The 27761-nt window shown below is 47.2% G+C and overlaps 1 protein-coding gene across 1 annotated transcript; it reads left to right on the top strand.

The window, feature by feature from the left end:
* Positions 1–252: 252 nt before the first annotated feature.
* Positions 253–21781, top strand: LOC102458887 (uncharacterized). Its single transcript, XM_075912825.1, is given in 11 exon segments — positions 253–600; positions 1216–1683; positions 3059–3154; positions 3745–3975; positions 4289–4311; positions 4987–5102; positions 5666–5725; positions 8067–8258; positions 11108–11221; positions 11527–12934; positions 12936–21781. Coding segments are annotated over 10 exon segments (2892 nt in total). The 5' UTR covers positions 253–600; positions 1216–1227; the 3' UTR covers positions 13132–21781.
* The last annotated feature ends 5980 nt before the right edge of the window (positions 21782–27761 follow it).

Raw genomic sequence — 27761 nt, 5'->3', positions numbered from 1 at the left:
AGGCTTTTAACAGGGACTAAGCAAAACTCACAGCGCGTGCGGGCAGAGAGAAGGGCAAAAGCTGCACGAGAACTGCGGCGCATGCGCAGTGCCCGGATCTCACACTAGGAGGAAGTAGCACAATCTCTCAGGTGAGCATCCACCCCCCTCCCGCCGCGCGCCGCCCCGAGACCAACCAACCAAACGCGCGCGAATCCGCCGCAGCCACGTGGGGCCCAGAGCGGACCCTGGAGCCCCAGCGCCGCGCGCCGGCCCCGCCAGAAACCTCCCACCTCGGGCAGCACCGAGCCCCCGCCCTTCGCTCAGCTCTCAGCCCAGCAGCACATGCCTCTCTCCACTTGCAGGCCGGCCCGGCCCGCCTCTGACAGACAGAAGTAGCCTCTGGCCTAGGGACAGTCCCCCCCCCCGGCGGAGGTGTGACCAGGCAGCTCCCGGTCAGAGCTACGCCCTGGCGCTGGACCCCAGTGGGAGTCACTGAGCTGCTGCGCATGCGTGGTCTGACAGCGCCACCCCTTCTGCTCCGCCGCTGTCACTCCCCGGCCTGGTTCAGGCCCCGCCCATCCCGCTGCGGACCGCAGCAGCGTCTGACTCCGCGCGCGGGTAGGGAAAGGTAGCGGACTTCGCCGCGGTTAGTGCGCATGCGCCGCGCTCTCTAAGCCGGGAGCCGTTTTCAGGGGCCGGAGGGGCCGTTACTCGCAGCGGGGCTGGGGAAGGGGGCGCCAGAGCGGGGGAGGCCGCAGCCCAGCGTGAGGAAGCTGGGGGTGGCGATTGGCGCGGCTGGGGCAGAGGGAGGGGCTGTGACCCACCGTCCTGTGGTGCTGGGGGGTCCGGCTGGGAGCCGGGGGGTCCGGCTGGGCAATGGCCGGCTCTGCGGTCGCGTCACAAACATCCAGCCCCGCTCGTGTAGCTCCCTCTCTCAGGCTGTTGGTGCTTCCTGATGCTCAGGCTGGGCTGTTGAAGTGGGGGCGGTCTGAGACCTGGGTGTAGTCCGGGGGCGCACAGAGGGGCTGTGAGGGGGCTGCAGAGTGTGCGGGGCGGGGGGATTTGAACACAGTGAGGAGGGGCCCTGGCATGAGGGGCACAGAGACGGGGGGGGGGGAGTCTGGCTGGAGCAGGTGGCTGAGGGGCCCAATAGAGGCCCTGGCGTGGACAGTGGGTGAACAAAGCTTTGGGAGCTTTTTTGGTTTTTAATTTTGATTTTTTTTTTATCCTCAGTGCTGGTACCTCATGCACCTGCCCCCTCGGACCTGCCCCTCCATTGCTGAGCTCAGGAAAGTGAAACTACTCCTCTTCCCCAGCCCAGAGGCAGCCATGGCTTTAGAGAGCCCCATGCAAAGTTTCTGGGAGGAAGTGACATGTCCTGTCTGTCTGGAGGATTTCACAGCCCCTGTCACTCTGGAGTGTGAGCACAATTTCCGCCAGGCCCCCCTCAGCCCTCAATGCAGAGGCACTGAGCAGCAGGGACCCCTCCAGCCCAATCAGCAGCTGGTAAAGGTGGTGGAACTAGCCAAGCAGCTGAGTTTCCAAGCAGCAAAGAGAGCAAGATGGGACGGGATGTGCGAGGAGCACCAGGAGGCTATGAAGCTGTTCTGTGAAGAGGATCAAACTCCCATCTGTGTGGCGTATGACAGATCCCAAGCTCACATGGTGGTGCCCTTACAAGAAGCTTCCCAGGAGTACAAGGTACAGAACTGCTGTCCAATGTAATGGGAAATAACATTGGGTTTTAATTACAGGCTAATTTCATTGACTGTTACCGGGAGCATGTGTGAAATAAGTCTGAAAAGCCTTCATGATACAAGAGATTCTGTAAGAAGTAAATGTTCTGGCTTTGTGGCAACTTACATCAACTCTTTACTGATACCTCCTGTGGGAAATGTTTCTCTTAATCCTGAGACCCAGCCCTCACTGGTGACAGGAGGGCTGTTTGCACAAATGAACGTGTTAATCAGAGAGGTTTAGATTACAGGAGCTACAGGCTACTCTGTCAGAGAGCTGCCTTGCGATTGAAGAAGAGGCGGTTACAAGCTGCTACTGATTGGATGAACAGGAATAATAATCTGTCATTTGCCTTATAGATCCACAATGGGATCTGGGCCCTGCACAACACCCAGTGAGGGAAAGTTCCTGCTCTGAGCAGGTCACAGTCCAGTTAGACAAACTGTGGGGAGGGTAGGTGGGGCAGCAAGTTGCTCATAGTCGCCAAACACATCAGGGATAGAGTTTATTTCCAAACCCTGGTCCAACTGTTAGACTACACTGCTCTCTCTCTCTCAGCATCTCTGAACAGTGATGAAGTGTGGCTGTTAGACGAGAAAGATGCCTTGATAAAGCCCTAGGCCCAGCAGGGAGAAGAGGTTTCCCACTGGGATGCTGAGCTTCTGGGCTGCTCCATGAGGGGTTAAACTCTGATGCAGCAACTGGCACTAGATGAGGTTGCTGGGCTGGATACTGTGTGGGGCCCTGAGCACCTTCACTCCACCCATAGCAGGGCTTCAGGAAGTGCAGGTCAATGCCAGGCACAACTAGGATTCAACTGGATTGTAGCAAGAGTTCAAACTGGTTAATTGATGAGCTAATATTTATTGGTGCCAGTTACCGGTTAAACTCCCCACTGCCTGCGTTCTTCAGGCAGCTAACGTCAGTCTGCAGCTGCTGGGAGTTACCATCGGCCAGCAGTTTTTGTGGCCACCCCCGTCAGACCTCGCGAGAGAACCCTGGAACCAGGAGAGCCCATTTCCACTGCCTGCTCTGCCTGTTAGTAGGTTAAAAAAATTACTGTCACTGATAAAATTGTAATTGGTTACATGATTAGTATTGTTAACCACCTGCATCATTCTTTATGAAGGTGCCACCACCAATCCGTCCACCACCCTAACGGGTGTCCTTTATCTGCAGTCTCTTTCTGTGTCTTTTTCTATGGACAAAGCTACATCCAGGGCTGAGTCCCTGCTGGACAGAGGCAGAGCTCCACAAAACTGGGATTCTCTTAAAGGCAGACAAATGGGCTCCAAACATCTCATAGGGTTTGCCCTCGTGTTTATTTCTGTTTCTTCAGGAAAAATTGGAGGCCCATTTGAAGGCGCTGAGGGAAGAGAGAGAAAAGCTGCTGAGAAGGAAAACAACAGCAGAAAGGAAAAGCCAGGAGTATCTCGTAGGTTCTTGTGGCTATGAACCAGTAGGGACTGGCAGTGGGAGGGCTGTGTTAGGAAGCAGAATCCTGTGTGGCCTTGGTGAGGTTGGGCTTCTTTGTGTTTCTCCTAGATCATGGATTGCTGGCTGAGATCCATATGTAGACAGGCCTTGAGCATCCATGTCAGTGCATGAGATAATTTCCAACCTTTCTAGTTGTCTCAGACATCCTCCCCAAGGGAGCTGAATGTCCCCCTAAAGGGCTGTCTGCTCACTTGGTACATTAGCATGTTTTCTTCTTTTTCCTCCCTGAGTATCTCTGTCAGGCTGGTGCTAAGTCCTGCCTCCTGCTGCTCTGGATCTGAATTCCCAGAGCCCATGAATAACAGAAGATGCTGCCCATGACAGACATGGGAACATCCGTTTCAGAGGTACACGGGCCAAAGGAGATGCTGGGAGAGATGCCTCTACCTAGTAATCACAAAGTATAGTCAAATGTTACAAATTTTAGGGTTTTCCAAGAAAGTCTCCCTGCTGTGCACTCAGCTCCCCATGAAAGGGCCCTCAGCTCCGTCCATGCCCCTGCCCAGCCCTTTCCCTGTTTTCACACAGAAATGGATCCAAGTTGAGAGTCAGATGATTGTGGCTGAGTTTCATCAGCTGAGGCAGTTCCTGGAGGAACACGAGCTGCGACTCCTAACGCAGCTGGAGAAGCTGGATGAGGAGATTGGGAGGTTCCAGGCTGACACTTTCAGGAAGCTCTCCATGCAGATTTCCTCCCTCAGTGAGTGGATCGGTGAGCTGGAGGAGATGTGTCAGAAGCCAGCAAGTGAATTCCTGCAGGTGAGACTGAGGGAGAAACATCCCATCTCCCCACACAGGGAAAGGAGGCTCCTGAATCCGAAGTGCTGGGGTCCAGCTGTCAGATTTCAATGTAACACCTTGTTCATTGCTGCCATGTGAGTGACTGTTGTGCTTTGTAGAGATACAGGCACAGAACTATTAGAGATGGCAAATCCCCATTCGCTCAGAGGATCCATGTTCCTGGGGCCAGTGCAGGGCCTCTCTTCCCATGTTTGCAAAATCCCTTCCTTGAGGTCCCCTTGTGTGTGTTCAATGGGGCTGAAATTTTTTTCTGTGTCTTTTTCTTTTCTAGGACATCAGAAGCACCCTAAGCAGGTAGGTGGTTCTTGCTCCCCTCATACTGTGCAGCGCAGGGAAAGGGCTTGGAGCTGATGTTAGCACCACATCTTCCCAGCGCTCCACAGCCAGATGTTCGATATGAATATCTCTGACTCTTCTAATTCTGAGAGTCTCATCCTCGCACTACAGGCTCTGGAATTCCCCATTCAGGGAACAGTCTGACCTAAAGTGTTTCCTAGAACTCTCACCTCCCTGGAGACAGGCATCTTCAGGACTGTGGGATGGAACATGGGCCTGTTATTGCTGGGCACTGGGCACGTTCAGCCCAGGGTAGCAGGGACCAAGAATCTGTCCCACTCAAGGGCTGTTTGGAGACCTTTGTGGAAAGAGCTGGGGCACGGGGAGCTGATGTCTCAGTCTAGTCCCTAGTGGACAGATTCCTTCAGCCCTTCATCTGGGAGCCAAGGAGTGAGTTGGCCATGGAGACTAAATTTCCCCTTAGTCCCCCAGCCAGTCTCCCCAGGCCAGAGGTGAAGAACAGCAGTGGGACCTCTCAAGGGAAGGTTGCATGGCCATTAGATGTGTTACCCCTGCTGTCAGGATGGGAGATTTGGAGGAATTCTAGCTCCAGGACAGTTAGAGCTGAGACTCACTAGCCAGAACTTATCAGCAGTAAACAAAATACAATCACATGGAATTGTTTCTGTCCAGGTGTGAGACAGGGGAGTTCCAGCTGCCAGAGGAGATTTCCCCTGAACTAGAAGAACAAGTCAGCAGTTTCTCCCAGAAAACGATTGCTCTGTCAGAGACTCTGAGGGAGTTCAAAGGTACCTAGAAGGGATGTATGAAGGGAAAGTGGTTCAAGTATCTGAGACTATTGAATCTGGCTTCTGAAGCCAACCTTGCCCTGCCTCAATTCTCACATGGAGAATGACAGTGCCATCACTCTGCTCTCCTTAGAGACACTGAGCGAAGAGACCCATCTGCTTGCAGATATAGCCAGGGGTCTGCAAACTCTGAACCGCCCATTCAGAGATCAAAATGGCTAAAGTTACTGTGATAGCCACATGTTCCACCACCACAGTTCCAGGTTATGATAAGAGTCAGTAAGTGAATGAGAAACCAAGTGGGAGGGAGTGAGGAGGGAAGAGTAAGTCTCACTTACAGCTTCTCTTTCCTGGGATTGGTGTGATGCTGTAGGGATATTGGCTCCATTGCTGGGAGGTTCCCGAGTGACAGAGGAAATGAAAATTTCAGACTCTTTTATACTAAATACCTGCATGTGTCTCTGTCTGGTCTCTGATACAGTTGAAACACAGGGTTCAGAGTGGGACATTGTTATAAACAGGAGAGCCTGGAATCTCACCTCTCTTATTCCTTCTCCCACCAGATACTCTGCCCTCTGCACTGGAGAGATCAAGAAGAAAATCCCTGGGAGCTTTCAGACAAGGTGAGTTTGCTGGTGGAAATTCTTTAAACTGTGAGAAAATTCCTGTGAAAACATCTTCATGTGATTGTCATTGAAGTTACCAACCAAACCCAGCGACCACGGTGCTCACAGCCCTAAATCTCACCCGGTGATCTGTGAGGAGACCTAGTGGCACTGCATGGGGACCTGTGGACACTTGGAGACACACTGGTCTATGGGTTTGTGATGCTAAAGGGGTGAAGTTAAAGCACACAAGGGATGGCACCTTCAGGCTCAGATTTCACTACTCAGTCAGTTTCATATGGGATTGGTTTCAAACAATAAATAGGCTGAAAGGCTGAGAACTGACTGGCTTCCACGGTATCAGTTTGTTCAAGGCAAGAAACTGCTGAGTCCCCAAGGACTGTTAAGTCTAGTGCATGCCTGGGCAAAATACAGCCCATGGGCTGGATCCACCCCACGGATGCCACTTCCCATCTGTAAGTCACTCAGAAAGGGACTGTGAGCCCGGAGGGGAGGGGGAAAGGCTTCAGGGGCTGCTTCCATCCCCAGGACAATCTCATTGGCTGATTTCTGGCCAGAAACAAAGCACTGCGTCCCCTCCCCTCTGGATCATAATTATTCACATACCCACATGGCTCTGCAGCCTGTGAGAGGATCGGGCAGGCTCCCTGCCTGCCTGAGGTGATTTGCCTTTGGCCAGGAATCACTCATAAGTTTCCTGTCCAGAGCTTACCTCTGGCACCTCAACCTCTCTCTTCCCCTCCTAATTCCCCCCCCCCCTCTCCCCGCATACCCAAACTTTGTCCTCCTCCTGCAGCTATATATGCAAGAGCTCTCAGAGGTCAGAAACCCACAGCCCCTTATTTGTCCACTAAGTCACTTCTCTAAATTAAAGTTACTTTAATTATCTGAGTGGTTGGCTAATCCAGTGATGTAGATCACAGTCTGCCTTCTTCACCCAAACTCCCTCCTAGACCTCTCTATCACTCCTGCATTCCAAATCCTTACCCCAAACTTCCTTCTTCTTCCAATGTCCATACCAGACCTTGCATTTCCTGCATTAATGTCATGGAAGAGTGCAGCTCTTAGCCACTTTCCATTTGGCCCCCCATCAAAATGAATTGCCCACCCCATCGACTGGATATGGTTTAGTGAGAGCCAATAAATGACGACTGGAGCCAGACTATTTCAGGCTAGAAAAGAGGAACAAATGTTTGATAGAGAAGAGGATTTGCTGCTGAAACAAATGATCAAAGAACTGGTGGATTCTCCATCTCTTGATACCTTCAAATCACTGGGGGACTTTCTAGAAAATACACAGTGGGGAAACAGAGCTCTGTGCCTGGGTAACTGGACTAAGTATAATGGCTTGTGCCACAGAGGGGGTCAGACTGTGTGAGTAAGGGTATCTTCTGATCCCATGAAACCATGAATTTTAAGATCTCACCCTGGAAACACTCAGCACACATGTTTAATAATAAGCATCTGAATGGTGGTGTTAACTTCACTGACTCTGTTGTGGAAAGGGTTTATAACGTCTGTCAGATGAGAGAACAAAGTTTGTGCTGCAAATCCATGAATGAAGACTAAGGGTTTTAAATACAGCAGCCTAAATTTAACTTATATCCATGTTCAGGCAGGTGAATATGAGGCTTGTTATCCGAAACACTGGGTGCTGAGAACTAAATTCCATTGTGGCAGACGCAGTAAGGCTACATCTAGACTGGCATGATTTTCCGCAAATGCTTTTAACGAAAAAGTTTTTCTGTTAAAATCATTTGTGGAAAAGAACGTCTAGATTGGCATGGACGCTTTTCCACAAAAGCACTTTTTGCAGAAAAGCGTCCGTGCCCATCTAGACGCGGTTTTGCACAAGAAAGTCCCAATTGCCATTTTCGCCATCGGGGCTTTTTTGCACAAAACAGTTTTTAGCTGTCTACACTGGCCCTCTTGTGCAAAAACATTTCTGGAAAATGGCTTTTGCCCAAACGGGAACATCAAAGCATTTGCACAAGAAGCACTGATTTCGGACAATAGAACGTCACTGCTTTTGCGCAAAATCAGGCGGCCAGTGTAGACAGCTGGCAAGTTTTTGCGCAAAAGCAGGTGCTTTTGCGGAAAAACTTGCCAGTCTAGATGCAGCCTGTTGGTATAACTCAAGCCAGGTAGAGACAGAAATGAATGTGTATTTGGGATCTAACTCCTATGCGCTGTTTATGTAATTTCTAGACTAAAACTTTTGCCTACAATGGCAGAGTCTAACACGTGTCACTAGGGACAGAGTCTGGGGAGAATGGGGGTGTGGAAAGGATTAAAGCCCCTTCTGAAATGTCTCCAATTCTTCTTCTCCACCTGCCAGGCTGCAGAACACCTATGTCTGTCTCCAGCTCAGCCCCTGGCCTACAGAGCCAGGGACAGGAAGTGGAGCCAGTGAGCTTTGAAGAAGTGGCTGTTTATTTCTCTGAGGATGAATGGGCTCTGCTGCACCCGGCCCAGAGAGCCCTCTACGGCGATGTGATGCAGGAGAATTATGAGTCTGTGAACTGGCTGAGTAAGGATTCCTGTCTCCTTGGGTAACAGAAGCTGGGTGGGCTCTGGAGCATCTGGGTTGGGTTTGGTTCAGGGTCATTTGTTGCCTCTGCCCCCAATGTCAGGAGTATCTACCACAATCATCCTGGTTCTTGTGTGCAAGACTGTCACCTCCCTGCCCCCTCCCAGGGAGAGCAGGTTTAGGGACATAACAGCGGTGCTGCTCTTCCCACATCTAAGGTCTCACTGCGCTTCCCCCTGTCTTGCCCATCTAGTGCCTTGACCGGAGGTGTGAGTAGAAGGGCTCAGGCAGGAACAGCAGGTACCAGAGTTCTGGGTCTGGCTGCAGTGTCCCCTTGTGGTAGTCTGTTGAGCCACTGGAAGGAGGTTGCGGTTCACAGAGTCCTTCCCTGCCTGTAGCTAATGTCTGTGACATGCTTGTTCTTGCCAGTGGGAGGGTCTGGATGTTGGGGCTGAGGGAGGGTGGATGAGGCAGTTCAAGCTCTGCAAGTATTTTGTTGGAGGTAGCTCTGTAGTAGATAAGGAAAGTTCTGCTCACGTTCGCATTTCAGGCACAGGCTGGGTTTCCTTTCAAAAGTTCAGCTTCATTCTCTCTAGGGCTCACTTGCCTCTGTGTGCAATGGAGATAAATCATATAATCTGTGTTGTCTTTTTAGAGTGAAATATCCTTTTTATTCCTATGGGAATGTCTGGTTTCATGCTCAACAGACGTGTGTTCAGTTTTCTGCCCATCACAGACTTCCTGCGGGACCTTGATGAAGTTCCTTAGACTCTGTGTGTGATCACCTCTCTCTGCAATAGCTGACCATGTGGCCCTGCCAACCTAAAATTTACTTGCCACGGGCAAGTAGATTAGCTCATTTGTCGAGCCTTGGCTATTACAGTGTGTCCCTGTTTCACAGAGCTGGGGAAGGATACCTACAATAAAGAATAGTGATGCTTAGCTCCATATGAGCACCCCAATAGCCAAAGCTCGACAAATTACTCAAACTATTCGCCTGTGGCGAGTAGATTTTAAGCTGACGGGGCCACGCATGTGCGCTTCTGTGCGGCTGGCGAGCCCTGCCAATAGCACAGTGGGGTCCTGATTTACACCAGAATTCCCAGGTACTGCTGTGATTGATAATTTTGCTTCCCGTAGAGACTGCAGTGCCATATGAATTGCTGCTAGCGCCACAGAGCGTCATTACGGCTGTTCAGGGTGGCTTTTTCTGGAGCTCTGATGCCAGCAGCACTGGCAGAGCGTGTGGCTTGCCCATGCAGCACAGCTCAGGGTTATGCAAAGAAAGACCCAGACTCCATTCGGAGGCTAAGGCACTCAGCCAAGTTTATTGTGAAAAGGAGCAGGGTGCTAGTGTTCCAGCTCCTCAGGCACAGGTATAGTGAGACTTGTCCCAGCCCAATAACAGTATTAGCTCAGTCAGCAGTCAGAATGCTGTCCCTCAGCCAGCATCAACATGCCCCTCCTGTGACTTCCCCTCTCATACATAGACACAAACAAGATGCATGTTGCATTCCATTTGTTCTACCACCTGTTTGAACAAAACATCCGTATCCATTATCCCCTCATCCCACTCTTGTGCACAAGGGTCAATGTCTTTCTGAGCCATCTCTTAGGACTATGTGTTTGCATTAACTACGGAGATCTCTGTGTTGATTGGCTTCCTCCTGCTCAGGAATGTACTTTCCTGGTTACTTGGTACCCACTGCCCCACCATTCTGCCAAAGCCCAGCCTGTTCTAGTTAAAAAATAATGGACATAAACAAGATAATCATAGTCATCACATCAGAACATTCCCATTGACATAGCATTCAGCACACTTTGCACAAGGTTTATTGCAGTTGTGTAACAGCGGTAGCATAATGATCTCCATGGTCATGTCACAGGTGGATCTTCTGAACACTAAATGAAGTTCTGAGAAGGGGTGGGGCCAAAGCTGAGGGGAACACACTCACAAGGTGTAAGGGTGATAGATTCTGTGCAGCCTTGAGGGGAACCAAATCAAAGGCCAGGCTCGCCACAAGAGCCAGACTGGGAAACCACACAAAGGCTGCTGCTGGCAGAGTAGAACTGAGGCTGCAGAGGGGGAGCTGAGCAACAGCCCCAAGTACCAGAGGAGCAGCATGGCCCAGCTCTGCCCTGGCTTACCATTCCCATGGCTGCCCAGGGTGGCGCTGGGCTTCTCTTGGGGTAGCTAGCAGGACCCACCCAGACATAGGCAGTTGGGATCAGGAGTATGGTGCATAGGCAGGACCTTAAGCAACCAGCCAAGGATTCACTTAGATACTCCGGCAACTTCCCCTGTCTCCTTCTGGCCCAAGTAGGGCATCTGAGCCAAAGATCAAGGGAAGCCCAGCCACCAGCCAGAAGTTTTGTGGACAGAGCCCTGGGGATCTAGAGCTCTGCTGGGTCCTTCATCTCCAAGTCCTAGTGACTTGCCATGTGGCAGCTGCAGTCTGAGCCCTGTCTGGGGACCTTGGTGTCAGACCTGCAAGCCCTCACTAGAGCTCCCCTTCTGAGCAGTGTGTTCTTGTCCAGCCCTGGGATGCCTGGGGGATGGAACAGGCTCTGAGGGGGATTGAGTTGTACCCTAGAGAGTGCAACAGAGTGCTCAGCTCCCCTCAGGAATGAGCTGGGCCATTCCCAAGGTGGGGGGGGGGGAGGGGAGAGTGATGCACCTTTACTGCAGGTGAGTGTATCCTGGGATCTTGTACCAGCCAGAGCCCAATGTCTGCAAGGTGGGGAAGAGAGACTCTCTGGGTGGGTGACTCGGATCCTGGCTCTGGAAGCAGTAATGGCACAGACCTTAATGAACAAGATCAGCACTTGGTTCATTGCTCTCCAAACAGAATTTCAAGTCTCCAAAACTGATGTGATCTCCTGGATGGAGTTAGAGGAGGAGTTGCGGGTCCCAGATCCCCAGAGCTGTGAGGAAGGGGAGATCATCAGCAACACCCAGACAGGTGAGCAATCAGTCTCCATTTCTCCAAACTAATTTCTGTCTCATTATAGCAGATGTAACTTCTGTGTTTTCATGAAGTCTAACTGACTGTTCAGTCTGTCTTCAACTCCAGTTAGTGTGTGGTGGGTGAGGAAAGACTGGGTTCTCTTCTCTGTGGAAGGGTTGTGAAGCAGGAGGATGAACTCAGCTGGTGATAATTTGATCATTATTTGAGTGTGTGTCCCCTTTTCTATTCCTCTTTCAGAGCTTCCTTTCAGCTCATCATGGAGAATAACTCCTGTCTGGATTATTGCTCTATCCCAACAGGTGATGGGATGCTGACTGAGAACCATGAGAAGAGTCTTCAGCAGGAAGGACCGGAGCAAGTGTCTCCATGTGGGATGTTATTGGGAAAATCTGAAGGGTATGTTTTCCAGATATGTGAGAAAAAAGAGAACTGTGAGAGTCAGCATAGCCCAGAAAGGCAGCAGGGAAACCACCCAGGAGAGGGACAGGGTAACTCCAGTCACAGGAGCAGAGGGGAGAAAAGAAACACAGAAACCCCTCAACAGGAAATCCCTCATCAACAGTCACCCTGCATTTGTAGTGACTGTGAAACTCTTCTTGAACATCAAAGAGCCCACACAGGAGAGAAGCCCTTCAAGTGCTCTGACTGTGGGAAAAGCTTTATAGGGAGCTCAGACCTTGTTCATCATAAGAGAACCCATACAAAGAAGAAACCCTTCAGCTGCTCTGACTGTGGGAAAAGCTTCAGTGACAAGTCACACCTTGTTAGACATAGGAGAACCCACACAGGAGAGAAACTTTTCAATTGCTCTGACTGTGGGAAAAACTTCAGTGACAAGTCACACCTTGTTAGACATAGGAGAACCCACACAGGAGAGAAACTTTTCAATTGCTCTGACTGTGGGAAAAACTTCAGTGACAAGTCACACCTTGTTAGACATAGGAGGACCCACACAGGAGAGAAACTTTTCAAGTGCTCTGGCTGTGGGAAAAACTTCAGTCAGAAATCACACCTCGTTACCCATAGGATGACCCACACAGGAGAGAAGCCCTGCAAGTGCTCTGACTCTGGGAAGAGCTTCCATGAACACTCAGACTTTACGAACTATCAGAAAATACATACAGGAGACACACCCCATAACTGCTCTGACTGTGGGAAAAGCTTCAGTAGAAGCTCACACCTTGTTACCCATAGGAGGACTCACACAGGAGAGGAGCCTTTCAATTGCTCTGACTGTGGGAAAAGCTTTATAGGGAGCTCAGACCTTGTTCACCATAAGAGAATCCACACAAGAGAGAAACCCTTCAGCTGCTCTGACTGCGGGAAAAGCTTCAGTGAAAAGTCACACCTTGTTAGACATAGGAGGATCCACACAGGAGAGAAACTTTTCAATTGCTCTGACTGTGGGAAAAACTTCAGTCAGAAGTCACACCTTGTTACCCATAGGATGACTCACACAGGAGAGAAACCCTTCAGCTGCTCTGACTGCGGGAAAAGATTCAGTCGGAGCTCAGAGCTTGTTACCCATAGAAGGAGCCACACAGGAGAGAAACCTTTCAATTGCTCTGACTGCGGGAAAAGCTTCAGTCAGAAGTCACACCTTGTTACGCATAGGAGGACCCATACAGGAGAGAAACCCTTCTGTTGCTCTGACTGCGGGAAAAGCTTCAGTAGAAACTCATACCTTGTTAGTCATAGGAGTACCCACACGGGAGAAACCCTTCAGCTGCTCTGACTGCAGGAAAAGCTTCAGTCAGTGCTCCTGCATTACTAGTCATGGGACAGTACATACAAGAGAGTCACCTCATAACAGCTCTGATTCCAGAAAAGGCTTCAAACACAGGTCAGACTTCGTTAAACATACGACAACCCACAGAGGGGAGAGAACCATTCAGCTGCTCTGACTGTGGGGAAAGCTTCAGTCAGAGCTCAAATCTTGTTAGCCTTCGGATGACCCACAGAGGGGCGAAACGTATAACCTGAGTTCCCTTTAAGCTGTGTGGCCAGGTGGCTGTGCCACAGCCTACTAAATGCCATGTAAGCTCATAGGGCTTTGGTGGGGAGGGATACCGTTACCCAGTGGTCTCAACCCCAGCCCACACCTGCCGTGGCCAGAGTACAATTGACTATCCCACGGCCTTAGCCCCAGAGCTACCATGGCAGGGAGAGGTGTGTTTTCCTCCTCCCTGTTCACAGTAGCACCTAAGTTGGGGGAGTGAGAGGTTATGGAATTCTTTCCTCAATGTAGCCTTTCAGTGGCCTGCACATCAGTCCCCTCCATCTTTGAGATCACACCCCCAGCTGAAGCCCTCAACCAGTATTCGCTCTAAGATTTTCCTTCCAGGAATAGAGTGAGTATTTTCTTATGCACAAAGAGTGACATCCTGTGTGCTTGTTTGGATGTGTGCCACACACGAGTTAGTGAGCATTTTTGCGTGCGTGCATGTACACGCGTGCATGCACACACACAATTCAAATGGTTTTGGAAGAAAAATACTGAAACAAAGGATAATTAACAAGGTGCATGTCCCTGCACACATTGACCCTGGAAACTTCCCCGCTTGGCACCTAGTCTCATTCCCACTCAGCCTTGCTCCACTGTTCCTGCATCCATGAGCTCCCCATTCGCTGCACCCCTATCCTGTGTAGCCTTTACCACCATCCCTGCATTGTGTTCCCTTTGCCCCTAACTTCTGTAGTGTCCTTTCATCCCAACCCCTGCACTTTCCTCCCAGTCTAATCAAGTCAGTGTAGTAATTTGTAAACTATAAAAAGGTATGCCCCATCCCTCACCATTAACTCTAAAGCTCATTCTGCAGCTGCAACTTAATGACATTCAGAAGATGAATTTAGGAATATCACCAGAAAATTTCATCCAGGTGTTTTTTTTCAGTCCATATTACTACACTGTATATAGGGCATATAATCTATAATTAGATTATTTCTTAAAGTATCTGCATGCTTTAGACCCCTTTGAATCATAGAAAAGTCCCTTTAATATGTCATCATCAATTGCATATTGATTTAGCATGAATAGAAAATAATCAACGTCCATTAAGAAAGTTTTTGTTGCTTCTATGCAATGCGTGTGTGAGAGAGTGTGACTGAGAGAAATAACTTCCATGGGGAGAAAAAAAGTCATTGGCACAATCAGCACTAGTGATGTAGTTGATGCCTTCACAAGTGACAAGACTATTGTACGTCAGAGATAATTGTTCTTCTTGACATGGTTTAGGCTCTTAAATATGAACAGAACATTTTTCTAGTCATTTGCCATCTATTTTATCCCTCAAATAACCTGCAGATTTACCTTTTGAGATCTGGAACCAGACCTCCTCACCACACAGCCCTGGTTGCTAGAACAGGCCAGTCCCTCACCATCATGTGCCTCTGGGTCTGGCCTTGGCTGCAGGCTGTGGCTGAGGGCACCAAAGCACACACTGCTCATGACACAGTTACGGCTCTGGTTCCAGCTGGGCTGCTGGAGCAGATTCCCACTGTGGCTCTTGCCCTGGCCCTGGCTGGGGCCACTAGAACAAGCACGGTGTGCCACTCAACCCACCCCAGAGCAGTTGAGTAGCCATGGCGAGGCTCTGCTTTGGAGGTGAGTGGGCCTCAACCTTAGAGGGAACCATACCCTCAACCCTCCACACTACAAATCTCTATCCAGTGCATCAGAGAAGGGCAGACAGATAAGCAGTGGCAAATTTTTAAAGTGCTTCTACACAAATGCTAGGAGTCTGACTAATCAGATGGGTGAACTAGAGTACCTCGTATTAAAGGAGGAGACTGACATAATAGGCATCATTGAAACCTGGTGGAATGAGGAAAATCTGTGGGACACAATCATACCGGGATATAAAATATATCAGAAGGATAGAGCAGGCCGGGTGGGTGGTGGAGTGGCACTGTATGTGAAAGAGAATGTAGAATCAAATGAAATAAAAATATTAAATGAATCAACATGTTCAATAGAATCGCTATGGATAGTAATTCCATGCTCCAATAATAAGAAATTAGCAGTAGGGATATATTACCGACCACCTGACCAGGACAGCGATACTGACATTGAAATGCTGAGGGAGATTAGAGAGGCTACCAAAATAAAGAAGTCTATAATAATGGGGGATTTTAATTACCCCCATATTGACTGGATACATGTCACCTCAGGAAGAGAAGCGGAGATAAAATTTCTCAATGGCTTAAATGACTGCTTCTTGGAGCAGCTGGTGCAGGAACCCACAAGGGGACAGGCAATTCTCGATTTAGTCCTGAGTGGAGTGCAGGATCAGGTCCAGGAAATAACCGTTACAGGACCGCTTGGGAATAGTGACCATAATATAATAACATTCAACATTCCTGTGGTGGGAAGAACACCTCAGCAGTCCAGCACCCTGGCATTTAATTTCAAAAAGGGGAATTACACAAAAATTAGGAGGTTAGTTAAACAAAAGACAGTGACTAGAGCCAAATCCCTGCAAGCTGCATGGAAACTTTTTAAAGACACCATAATAGAGGTCCAACTTAAATGTATACCCCAAATTAAAAAACATAGCAAGAGACCTAAAAAAGAGTCATTGTGGCTTAATCACCATGTAAAAGAAGCAGTGAGGGACAAAAAGGTATCTTTTAAGAAGTGCAAGTCCAATCCTAGTGAGATAAATAGAAAAGAACATAAACACTGTCAAATCATGTGTAAAAATGTAATAAGAAAAGCAAAAAAAGATTTTGAGGAACAGTTAGCCAAAAACTCAAAAAGAAATAAAATGTTTTTTAAGTACATTAGAAGCAGGAAACCTGCTAAAAAACCTGTGGGTCCCCTAGATGATCGAGCTATAAAAGGAGCAATCAAGGACGATAAAGCCATTGCAGAGAAACTAAATGATTTCTTTGCTTCAGTCTTCACGGCTGAGGATGTTGGAGAGATTCCCAAGTCTGCACTGTACTTTGTGGGTGATGAATCTGAGGAACTGTCCCGGATTGAAGTGACATTAGAGGAGGTTTTAGAACAAATAGAAAAACTTAATGTTAACAAATCTCTGGGACCAGATGGCATTCATCCAAGGGTTCTAAAAGAATTCAAATGGGAAATTGCTGAACTATTATCTGTGGTTTGTAACCTATCCTTTAAATCAGCTTCCGTACCTAATGACTAGAAGGTAGCCAACATGACTCCAATATTTAAAAAGGGCTGTAGAGGCGATCCGGGCAACTACAGACCGGTAAGTCTAACTTCAGTACCGGGCAAATTAGTAGAAACAATAGTAAAGAATAAAATTGTGAAGCACATAGAAGAACATAATTTGTTGGACAAAAGTCAACATGGTTTCTGTAAAGGGAAATCCTGTCTTACTAATCTATTAGAGTTCTTTGAAGGGGTTAACAAACATGCGGACAAGGGGGATCCAGTAGATATAGTATACTTAGCTTTTTCAAAAAGCCTTTGACAAGGTCCCTCACCAAAGGCTCTTGTGTAAATTACATGGCAATGGGATAAGAGGGAAGATCCATTCATGGATTGAGAACTGGTTAAAAAACAGGAATCAAAGGGTAGGAATAAATGGTAAATTTTCAGAATGGAGAGGGGTAACTAGTGGTGTCCCCCAAGGGTCAGTCCTAGGACCAATCCTGTTCAACTTATTCATAAATGATCTGGAGAAAGGGGTAAGCAGTGTGGTGGTAAAATTTTCAGATGATACCAAACTGTTCAGGATAGTCAAAACCGAAGCAGACTGTGAGGGTGTCAGCCGACGGTCAGGGCAGTGTGTGTGTATGTGTGTTTCCGAGAAAAGGTTTAACATCCGTGTCTTTACTGCTAGAACCGGGGTCCCATCGCAGAGGGTGGCCAGCAGGCCAACAGATGCCCCGTTATATAGGAAGAGCTTATTACACCTTAGATTTTAACTGCTAGAACACACAGGTTCCTTCGCAGCGGGCAGCCTAGGAAAGGCTGGAAAGGTGCCCCAACGGATCTTGTCACCTAGGAGTGACACAGATCCAAATGCCCAAGCTCTCCCTATGTCTGTCCCTTTTTGACCAGCTGAAGTTCTTTTAAATTGTGCTTGGTTCTATTACAGCAACTGAAGGAGTCAGGTTAAAGCTTAAACAGTTACAGGTTTATTAAAGAAGCTTATAAATCATATGGTTACAATGGCTATTGCTCTATTTCTTAAATGCTAGCAAATATATATATATATAGGTCTTAACAATGATTACAGGAAAAAGGTAAAGATAGAAAATAGAAATAATGGTACCAAGTGGCAGCTTAATCTTTAAAGAGCTCTAACACTATGTGTATATATATACTTAAGCAAAGGACCACATCCAGGTACAATTTTTACCCCTTTCTGTGCCTCTCGACTCCAGCGTGTCAGGCCAGGGCTGGTCTCTCAATTCCTAGGAAAGACGAATACGAGGTGGGCATCCCCTTGGAACCTCGGGAGATCAAACACCTAACCCGACCAGCAGATAGATGGTAGATTGACACTCACTTACAACCTTGGATCTGAGAGCAAGCCAAAAGTATTATCAACTAGCCTTGAACATAGACACAGTGAAGTTTCAGAATTTGGATTCTTAAAACAATAACTTGGTTTCTTAGAGAGCAAATTTAACCTTAAAAGTTGAATGCCTAACACAAGCACTAACTAATTTGTGCTTTGTCTGTTTGCAATTTTAAGCAAGAGGACATAATTCAAAACAAAATAAAACTAGTTCAGTTGAAACCCACAAAATAGAGTTACAATATATAGAGCTCATTCTTTTATGTAGTTAACCGATTAAGTTTCAGTAGAATCCTTAATTTCTCTTGCAGATTTAACAAAAGTGTCCGTAGACAAATGTTTACATTTGATTGTTTCTTTGCCTAGATGGTTTGCACAGTGCTTAAGAAAGAGAAGAGGCTGCAAAGAAACAAGGTGTCATTTTTAAAGCAGGTTTCCCTTCACATATTACAACAATCGCTTAATTCTTTCTACACTCCCTCAGAGTTCACTTTTTACTCTTATGGTCTGTCTTAATTCTTGCTAAATGACTTTTCCTAATGACACAGGTTTATCTAGTATCAATTTGGTAAGGAGGGTGGGCTTTCCAATTAGCTCCCCCCACACCTCCTGAGTCCTTTCAATAGGTAAATCTGACTGTTTATTGCAGTCAGCTATTACTAATTTTAAACTTCTTAGCATAGGGTTTTCATAACATCCATGCTGTAGCAGAGTCTGTGGTGTAAATAGAGTGCTCATCTTTGGACAGTCATTTTCTTTTGGGCTATTCCCGGTGGCAACTCCTTTCCCTCCAATATGGGCTTAATGATTGGGAGAGGAGTGTGAAGTGTTATGGCTTGAGCTTGGGTTAGCTCTTCTGTTTCCCTTAGTGCTGTGTAGGCTGCCAGAAGCACTTTTCATAAGGCAAGTAATTTAACTGTGACCCTTTCCATAACTTCGAGCCAAACTGTTTGGGGCGGCAGGGTACAGTTTCTCCTTCTTGCCATAAGGCATAGGACATCCCTGTGTTTCCCACAGTAAGGTACAAATGAAATGGGGCATTCAGGTGAATCGGAACCATAGACTGATAAGTGCGTATCTCATTATCAGCTGTCTCAGAGCTTCCTTGTGGGTGGGGGCTCGTTCCCAGCGAGTACGCTTCCTGAGCAAATTATACAGGGAGTAGGTACGAATTAAGGTTCCCCGTTTTTCCAGATCTTTAATTAGTTCACAGACTGGAGCCATAGCTTCGGCTGGAATGCTGCACTGTTTTATCTTGGTTACACTGGAAGGCGGGAGAGCGGGGGCTTGAGCCAGCAACGTTCTAAAGCCAGCTCTAAAAGCTCATTTTTCTCTATTAATTACTTTCTCCTTCCCCTCTCTAGCCTCAGGAGGAGCTGTTCCTGTAGGTGCTCCATGTCCTTATTTAGGGTTCGCACCCGGGTATCCAGGTTCTGGCATTGCTCCCAGAGTTCGTCTCTCTCTCTCTCTGCACTCTGATCAGCTCTGTTTCTAAGTTCCAGTAGCTAGAGCAGGCTGCTTGCCACACACCCTTTAACAGCCAGATGCAAGTGCCTTTCCCTAAAATCTCTTTATCCCATTTAGGATTGCCCCATCCCTCTCGGGCAAACTCCTTTTCTATACAGCTAAAATCCATGTCTAGCATGACAGGCTTCATGCTGCTGCATTTGAACCAATAGCACAATCCTGCCGACTATGCCAATTCTGTCAGCTGACGGTCAGGACAGTGTGTGTGTGTGTGTGTGTTTCCGAGAAAAGGTTTAACATCCGTGTCTTTACTGCTAGGACCGGGGTCCCATCGCAGAGGGTGGCCAGCAGGCCAACAGATGCCCCGTTATATAGGAAGAGCTTATTACACCTTAGATTTTAACTGCTAGAACACAGGGGTTCCTTCGCAGCGGGCAGCCTAGGAAAGGCTGGAAAGGTGCCCCAACAGATCTTGTCACCTGGGAGTGACACAGATCCAAACGCCCAAACTCTCCCTATGTCTGTCCCTTTTTGACCGGCTGAAGTTCTTTTAAATTGTGCATGGTTCTATTACAGCAACTGAAGGAGTCAGGTTAAAGCTTAAACAGTTACAGGTTTATTAAAGAAGCTTATAAATCATATGGTTACAATGGTTATTGCTCTATTTCTTAAATGCTAGCAAATATATATATATATATAGGTCTTAACAATGATTACAGGAAAAAAGGTAAAGATAGAAAATAGAAATAATGGTACCAAGTGGCAGCTTAATCTTTAAAGAGCTCTAACACTATGTATATATATACTTAAGCAAAGGACCACATCCAGGTACAATTTTTACCCCTTTCTGTGCCTCTCGACTCCAGCGTGTCAGGCCAGGGCCGGTCTCTCAATTCCTAGGAAAGATGAATACGAGGTGGGCGTCCCCTTGGAACCTCGGGAGATCAAACACCTAACCCGACCAGCAGATAGATGGTAGATTCACACACACACTGCCCTGACCGTCGCCTGACAGAGGGTCTCCAAGAAGATCTCGCCAAACTGAGTGATTGGGCAACAAAATGGCAAATGAAGTTTAAAGTATAAGTGTAAAGTAATGCACATCGGAAAAAATAACCCCAACTATACGTACAGTATGATGGGGGCTAATTTGGCTACAACAAATCAGGAAAGGGATCTTGGCGTTATCGTGGACAGTACTCTGAAAACTTCCACACAGTGTGCAGCGGCGGTCAAAAAGGCAAATAGGATGGTAGGAATTATTAAGAAAGGGATAGAAAATAAGACCCAGAATATCTTACTGCCCCTGTATAAAACTATGGTACACCCATATCTTGAATACTGTGTACAGATGTGGTCTTCTCACCTCAAAAAAGATAGTTTGGCCTTGGAAAGTGTTCAGAAAAGGGCAACTAAAATGATTAGGGGTTTGGAACGGGTCCCATATGAGGAGCGGTTAAAGAGACTGGGACTTTTCAGTTTAGAAAAGAGGAGACTGAGGGGGGATATGATAGAGGTCTATAAAATCATGAGTGGTGTGGAGAGGGCCGATAAAGAAAAGTTATTTATTAGTTCCCTAAATAGAAGAACTAGAGGACACCAAATGAAATTAATGGGTAGCAGGTTTAAAACTAATAAAAGAAAGTTCTTCACACAGCGTGTAGTCAACCTGTGGAACTCCTTGCCAGAGGAGGCTGTGAAGGCTAGGACTATAATAGAGTTTAAAGAGAAGCTAGATAATTTCATGGAGGTTAGGTCCATAAAAGGCTATTAGCCAGGGGATAAAATGGTGTCCTTGGCCGTTGTTTGTCAGAGGCTGGAGAGGGATGGCAGGAGACAAATCGCTTGATTGTTGTCTTCGGTCCACCCTCTCTGGGGCACCTGGTGCTAGCCACTATCAGCAGACAGGCTACTGGGCTAGATGGACATTTGGTCTGACCCAGTATGGCCGCCCTGAGACTCTCATCACCAGCCCCACCCCAGAGCCAGCCTTCATACCTCTGCTCCCCAACTTTTTGCCCCAGCCCTATGTCCCTTCCCACAATCTAAATTCCCTGAGCCTCACTCCTGCCACATGAACTTCCTTTTGTGCCAATACAGAGATGGTGTGTAACATAATCCCTCCCTATGGGTACCCCTAACAAAACTCATTCTGCACATGTGGAAAAAATTAAGTGGAACATTGTATAACTGCCCTGAGTGTTAAAAAACCTTCAGCGAGAGTTAGGAACTTAGATGCAGGAGAATCCACACTGAAGAACAACCCTTCAGCATCTCCTATGCCACGGCTGGTACCACACTTTACACAGATGAAGGCTATAAAAACTAGTCACACAATATTCAGGTAGGTTCTCATGATCTCAGAGGATCTGCCACAGTTCCAGATCAATTTATACTTTAGATCCTACCTGAAAGAGCTTGCTGTGCCAGTCCTTTAGAATCTAAAACCAAAAGATTTATTAATAACAAAAACAAGAAAATGTTGAGAGTAAAATTTTTAAACAAAACAAATTGAATACACTAATTGCACTGTTCCTGGTGCAGGCTTGTAGCGGAGGTAGAATAAACTACTATCTTAAATCTCTCTGGCGTACATCGCTTTTGTGCTCAATTCATAGCAAAGATGTTCCTGAAGTGATGAGCTGGAATGAAGACAAAGATGGAGGAATCCCCAGGGATCTCTTTATACCCTTGCTCACATGTAGGGTATTCCATTGTAATCATTGTGTGAAAGTACCTCACAAAATGGAGTTTGTCACATAAGCAAGTCACCTGTCCATGCATGACTGTCCTTTTAGACAAGTAGCCATGGCATACATGCTGGTCTGAAGTTACACATCAAAGTCTTCAGCTGTGGACTGGCACTACTTGAGGTGCAATGTCAGTGAAGAATTGATATTCATTTGACTAGCGACCATTTCACAATAGGTGGGTGAAACCTGTTGATAATCCCCCAGAAGCAAATGTGAAATACAAGTACGGAGCCAATACTCATAACTTCAGGTCAAAAATTATAAATGTACATGAGTCTAAAAATTCTTCTAAAGACAAAAGCGGAATTCGTTATCACATTCATGGTCCAATTTTTCCTGTGTTACGGTCAGGTGATTTAAAAAACTGTGCTATAATTGTAAGGGTCCTGACCAAAAATGGAATTCTTGGGGGTGGAGAGGTGCCACAACATTGTTGGGAGAGTTGTGGTATTGCTACCGTTCTGTGTTGCATTCAGAGCTGGGCACCTGGCCAAGAGCTACCAGGTACAGAAGAAAGAGAGGCAATGCCACAACCCATCTAAAATTAGCTGCATGATTATCTTGTGCAGACACTGTGACCTTGCAGTTCTGCCTATCTACCTAGCCCTGCCTGTGGAACTGGAAGCATTTCAGAGAAGACTTAGGGTACGTCTAGACTACATGCCTCTGGCGACAGAGGCATGTAGATTAGGCTACCCGACAGAGTAAAATGAAGCGGCGATTTAAATAATCGCCGCTTCATTTAAATTTACATGGCTGCCGCGTTGAGCCGACAAACAGCTGATCAGCTGTTTGTCGGCTCAGCGCGATAGTCTGGACGCTCCCCTGCCGACATCAAAGGGAGTTGTCGACAACCCAGGTATGCCTCATTCAGGAGGCATACCCGGGTTGTCGACAACTCCCTTTGATGTCGGCAGGGGAGCGTCCAGACTATCGCGCTGAGCCGACAAACAGCTGATCAGCTGTCGGCTCAACGCGGCAGCCATGTAAATTTAAATGAAGCGGCGATTATTTAAATCGCCGCTTCATTTTACTCTGTCGGGTAGCCTAATCTACATGCCTCTGTCGCCAGAGGCATGTAGTCTAGACGTACCCTAACATTGAGGTCCTAGATTTCAATCTCTTACTGAGCAGCCTAAATTCACTTCCAGGACCTCTCCCCTATTCTTCCCTATGTCATTGGTACCTATATGTACCATGACCATGGGGCTCCTCCCAATCACTACATATAAGTCTATCTAGATATCTTGAAAAACAACAAATAGTCTAGCAGCACTTGGAAGACTAAGAAAACATGTAGATGGTTTCATGAGCTTTAGTGGGTATACATACCACCTTTATAGAGATCCATAACCCTTGCACAAGGCAGCCAAGTTACCATACAGCTCTCCTAGTCATCACACACTCAGCTGTCTATGTTTCTAATGATCAAATCCCATATTACTAACACCTGCCTTTTCATAATAACTGGGATTCCCTCACCTTGAGGGGGTATCCTCAGTGTGAGAGGATACTGTGACATCATCTGGAAAGAGGCTCCCAACTATGAGATCATTTCCCTCTGTTCCAGTTGGATGTTCTCCTTCCTTGAACCTTTTACCTTCCTCTACAGCACAGAGGCTCCCTGACAGGGGGTGGATCTGTTCTACTGTGGAAGCTGGGATTTGTGTGCAGACATTTTTAAGTTTGTTAGCCTAACTCTTGCTCTGTTATTAATTTTGAGGCTTGACAACGCTATATTTGTAGAGACGCTGTCTCTGTTTTTCTTTAGTAGATAAGGATAGAATGCTGACTCTGGCAGGGACCTTGAGATAAGAAGCATCTGGGTGGAACTAAAATAACTGTTAGCCATTGGTGTTTGTAATGGGAAGTTACAGTATATAAACTGCTTCATAATTATTTGTATTCAAAGATCTGGGTGAGGACAACCCAGGAAACTACAGACCAGTCAGTTTAACGTCTGTCCCAGGGAAGAGAATGGAGCAGGTAATTAAGGAAATCATATGCAAACACTTGGAAGGTAATAAAGTGATAGGGAATAGCCAGCACGGGTTTGTGAAGAACAAGTCATGCCAAACTAATCTGATAGCTTTCTTTGATAGGATAACAAGCCTTGTGGATAAGGGAGAAGCGGTGGATGTCATATACCTAGACTTTAGTAAGGCATTTGATACGGTCTCACATGATATTCTTATTGATAAACTAGGCAAATATAACTTAGATAGGGCCACGATAAGGTGGGTGCATAATTGGCTGGATAACCGTTGTCAGAGAGTTGTTGTTAACGGTGCTCAATCCTGCTGGAAAGGGATAACAAGTGGAGTTCCGCAGGGGTCTGTTTTGGGACCCGTACTGTTCAATATCTTCATCAATGATGTAGATATTGAGATAGAGAGTACGCTTATTAAGTTTGCAGATGATACCAAACTGGGTGAGGTTGCAACTTCTTTGGAGGATAGGGACATAATTCAAAATGACCTTAGCAAGTTAGAGAAATAGTCAGAGGTAAACAGGATGAAGTTTAATAAAGAGAAATGCAAAGTGCTCCACTTAGGAAGGAACAATCAGTTCCATATATTCAAGATGGGAAGCGACTATCTAGGAAGGAGCATGGCGGAAAGGGATCTAGGGGTCATAGTGGACCACAAGTTGAATATGAGTCAACAGTGTGATGCTGCTGCAAAAAAAGCAAATATGATTCTAGGTTGTATCAACAGGTGTGTTGTAAGCAAAACTCGTGAAGTCATTCTGCCGCTCTACTCTGCACTAGTTAGGCCTCAGCTGGAGAACTGTGTCCAGTTCTGGGCGCCACATTTCAAGAAAGATGTGGAGAAATTGGAAAGGGTACAGAGAAGAGCGACAAGAATGATTAAAGGTTTAGAGAACATGACCTATGAAGCCAGGTTTCATGAACTGGGCTTGTTTAGTTTGGAAAAAAGAAGATTAAGGGGGGGACATGATAGCGGTTTTCAAATATCTAAAAGGGTGTCACAAGGAGGAAGGAGAAAATTTGTTCCTCTTGGTTTCTGAGGACAGGACAAGGAGTAATGGGCTTAAAGTGCAGCAAGGGAGGTTTAGATTGGACATTAGGAAAAAATTCCTGTCAGGGTGGTCAAATATTGGAATAAATTGCCAAGGGAGGTGGTGGAATCTCCCTCTCTGGAGATATTTAAGAACAGGTTAGATAGACATCTGTCAGGGATGGTATAGACAGAGCTTGGTCCTGCCTTGAGGGCGGGGGGCTGGACTCGATGACCTCTCGAGGTCCCTTCCAGTCCTATGATTCTATGATGGGGGGCTCCCCCTCCCACTCGTACGAATCAGTTTTTCCCTTGCTGCAGCTCAAAATAAACTGCCTCTGGCTACTTGATGCTTACAAATGTAAAGTGAGGACAATGTTTTCTTCCACAATTTTGGTGCCATGACTCAGATGGCTATGCCTGACTGACACAGCGGAGGGCTGCGGGCCATCCCCCTTCACCCTGAAGGTGCCAAACGAGGTAAGAGACCTTTTGAAATCTCTACTGGGGTGTGGAGGAGGACTCCCTGTGCGGTCGCCTGTTTCTTTTTGGGCTTACACCATCCGAACTTATTGAATCTGCAACAAGGTCAGATGCAAAGTGGTGCTGGGGAATTTGTTTTGCCACCCTGTCACGTTATTGGATTGTGAGGGGAGCAGCTGGGTTACTGCTGCACCCATGGAGGGTTGTTCACCCCAAAAGTGGTACAAAGGGGGCCATGTGAGGGGTCAAACAAAAGCTTACATTCTTCTGATTCTGTATCTGCTCTTCATATATCTGTATAATGGCTGTGTGTGGAGTTAGGAATCTGTACTCGGTATGGAGACTGGAAGTCTCTCTGAATGTGCTTGAGTAATGGGCTAGGAAAGTTTGCCTATGGACATGCTAGTAAGCGAAACTCTGAAGGCCAAAGACACACGTGGCCACTAGCCATGTGACTCTAGCAAGCCTGGAAGAAATGAGGAAGGAGATATAAATATGCCATGTGGTCGACACCATGCGGTCTTCAGATTTGCTTCTGACCCCAGATGCGGCCTCGTGGGGAATCATGAGCTGGGAAGAACTGTGGACCCATCCTGCTATAGGATCTGCAACAAGGACTTTTAAGCCAGCAGCTATAACATCTCTGCTAGAGCCTGCATCGAGTGTCGTACCTCGGTGGTCTGAACTGTCAGTGTCAGCGTCGTCTGGTCAGGGTCGTCCTGGCGTGCTCCTGACAGGACCTCTACTCCATCGGTGATGATAAACTTTCGGCTGCATGCGTAACAATCGGTACTCCCTTTATCTAGAGTGTTGCACCCCGTGCACTTGGGTCAACACAAGAGATCTCTGAGAGGCCCCGGAAACGACAGATGCAGGCAAGATTTGAAATCAATTGAGCAGGTTTATTGTCAAATGCAAAGCTCTACCAGTTGGTAAAGAGATCAGTACAATGTTACACCACTGGGCACTATGGCCCGCGTTGACAAGGTACCAACACTGGGCAGGCCTATTGCCATATATCAGATATTAACAGCAGTTAGTCAAAGTTAAGCTATTGTGCATTCTGTAAGTTTAGGCAATGACACCTGCCTTTCAGGCGCCTAGTGAGCCCCCTCCAAGGTCGGCCGGAGAGCACCCTCTGCGGTGTCCTTTTATAGACAGGTACAAACAACTTACATCATTTCTTTACGTACCAGGTTACCACCCTCTGTTGCCTAGTTACCACCCCTCACCTTATGGAAGGGGGGCTTACTTACTATCCTTCATGCTGTCAATTCCGACCCGGTCCTGAACCTAGGTCAGTATGTGCATTAGTTTTTAGGGAGTTTTTGTACCAAGACATTTCTTATTAAGATGTTCCATTACTCCCCTTTGGCTTACAATCTGTACCCAGTGCCTCCCTGTGTCCTTCCATGCTCAACCTAACTTACACAATCACACAGTTATCAATAGGGCTTCTTTCTTGGCTCCTGTGTTACTGAACCAAAGTCTTACTCACTAGATTGCAGGCCTGTTGCTATTTTCATGTTACAGGCCTCTATTTAGGCCTGCTGACTCCATGTTACTGACCTCAGCTGTGCCCAGACCCAGCCCGGTCCGTCACATGCCCCCAAGTAGATTAAGTTATTGCGGTTCTGGGGAATTTTTGTAGTGCCACCCCCTAGTAGGGTTAGTTGATATGATTTTGTTGATGTGGTTGTGATACCACCCCAAGTATGGGAAAGTGTATTGAGTCTGGACATAGAGAACTATAGGTTCAAGTGGTTCTGGGGGAAAGTGTTGTTTGCCGCCCCCAAATATAGATAAGGTCCATAATGAGAGATGCATCTAATGTGGAAAATGTAGGGGGAAAAAAGAGAAAAAAATTTTTTGTGTGAGGAAAATGAATGAGCATGAATGTAATGAGTGGAGTATGAATGCCACTGCCCTGATATCTGAGAATTAAGCTGATTCCAGCTGCCTCAGGGCTACCCCACGAGGGAGTTCTGAATGCAAGGGGGTCAGCCAAACCTTGAGACCCAGCGGATATGTGAGGGAGTGATGACTACTTATTTTATGAGCTGCTGATAAGGTCTGAATCTCTAGACCCAGCAGACCCCTTCTTTGGAGTGCGTGGAGTTAGTTTCCTATGAACCGCTTTAGCAGGTGGGGAATGGACAGGATACTCCCCTGAAGCTGTGTCTAGACTGCATCCCCTTTCCATAAAAGGGATGCAAATTAGACACATCGCAAATGCAAATGAAGCGGGGATTTAAATCCCCCCCGCTTCATTTGCATAAAAATGGCTGCCGCTTTTTTCCGGCTCGGA

This window comes from Pelodiscus sinensis, chromosome 31 (genome assembly GCF_049634645.1).
Source record: "Pelodiscus sinensis isolate JC-2024 chromosome 31, ASM4963464v1, whole genome shotgun sequence".
NCBI classification, from domain to species: Eukaryota; Metazoa; Chordata; order Testudines; family Trionychidae; genus Pelodiscus; species Pelodiscus sinensis.
Note: the sequence above shows the minus strand (reverse complement) of the source record. Positions and strands in the feature narration are given on the sequence as shown.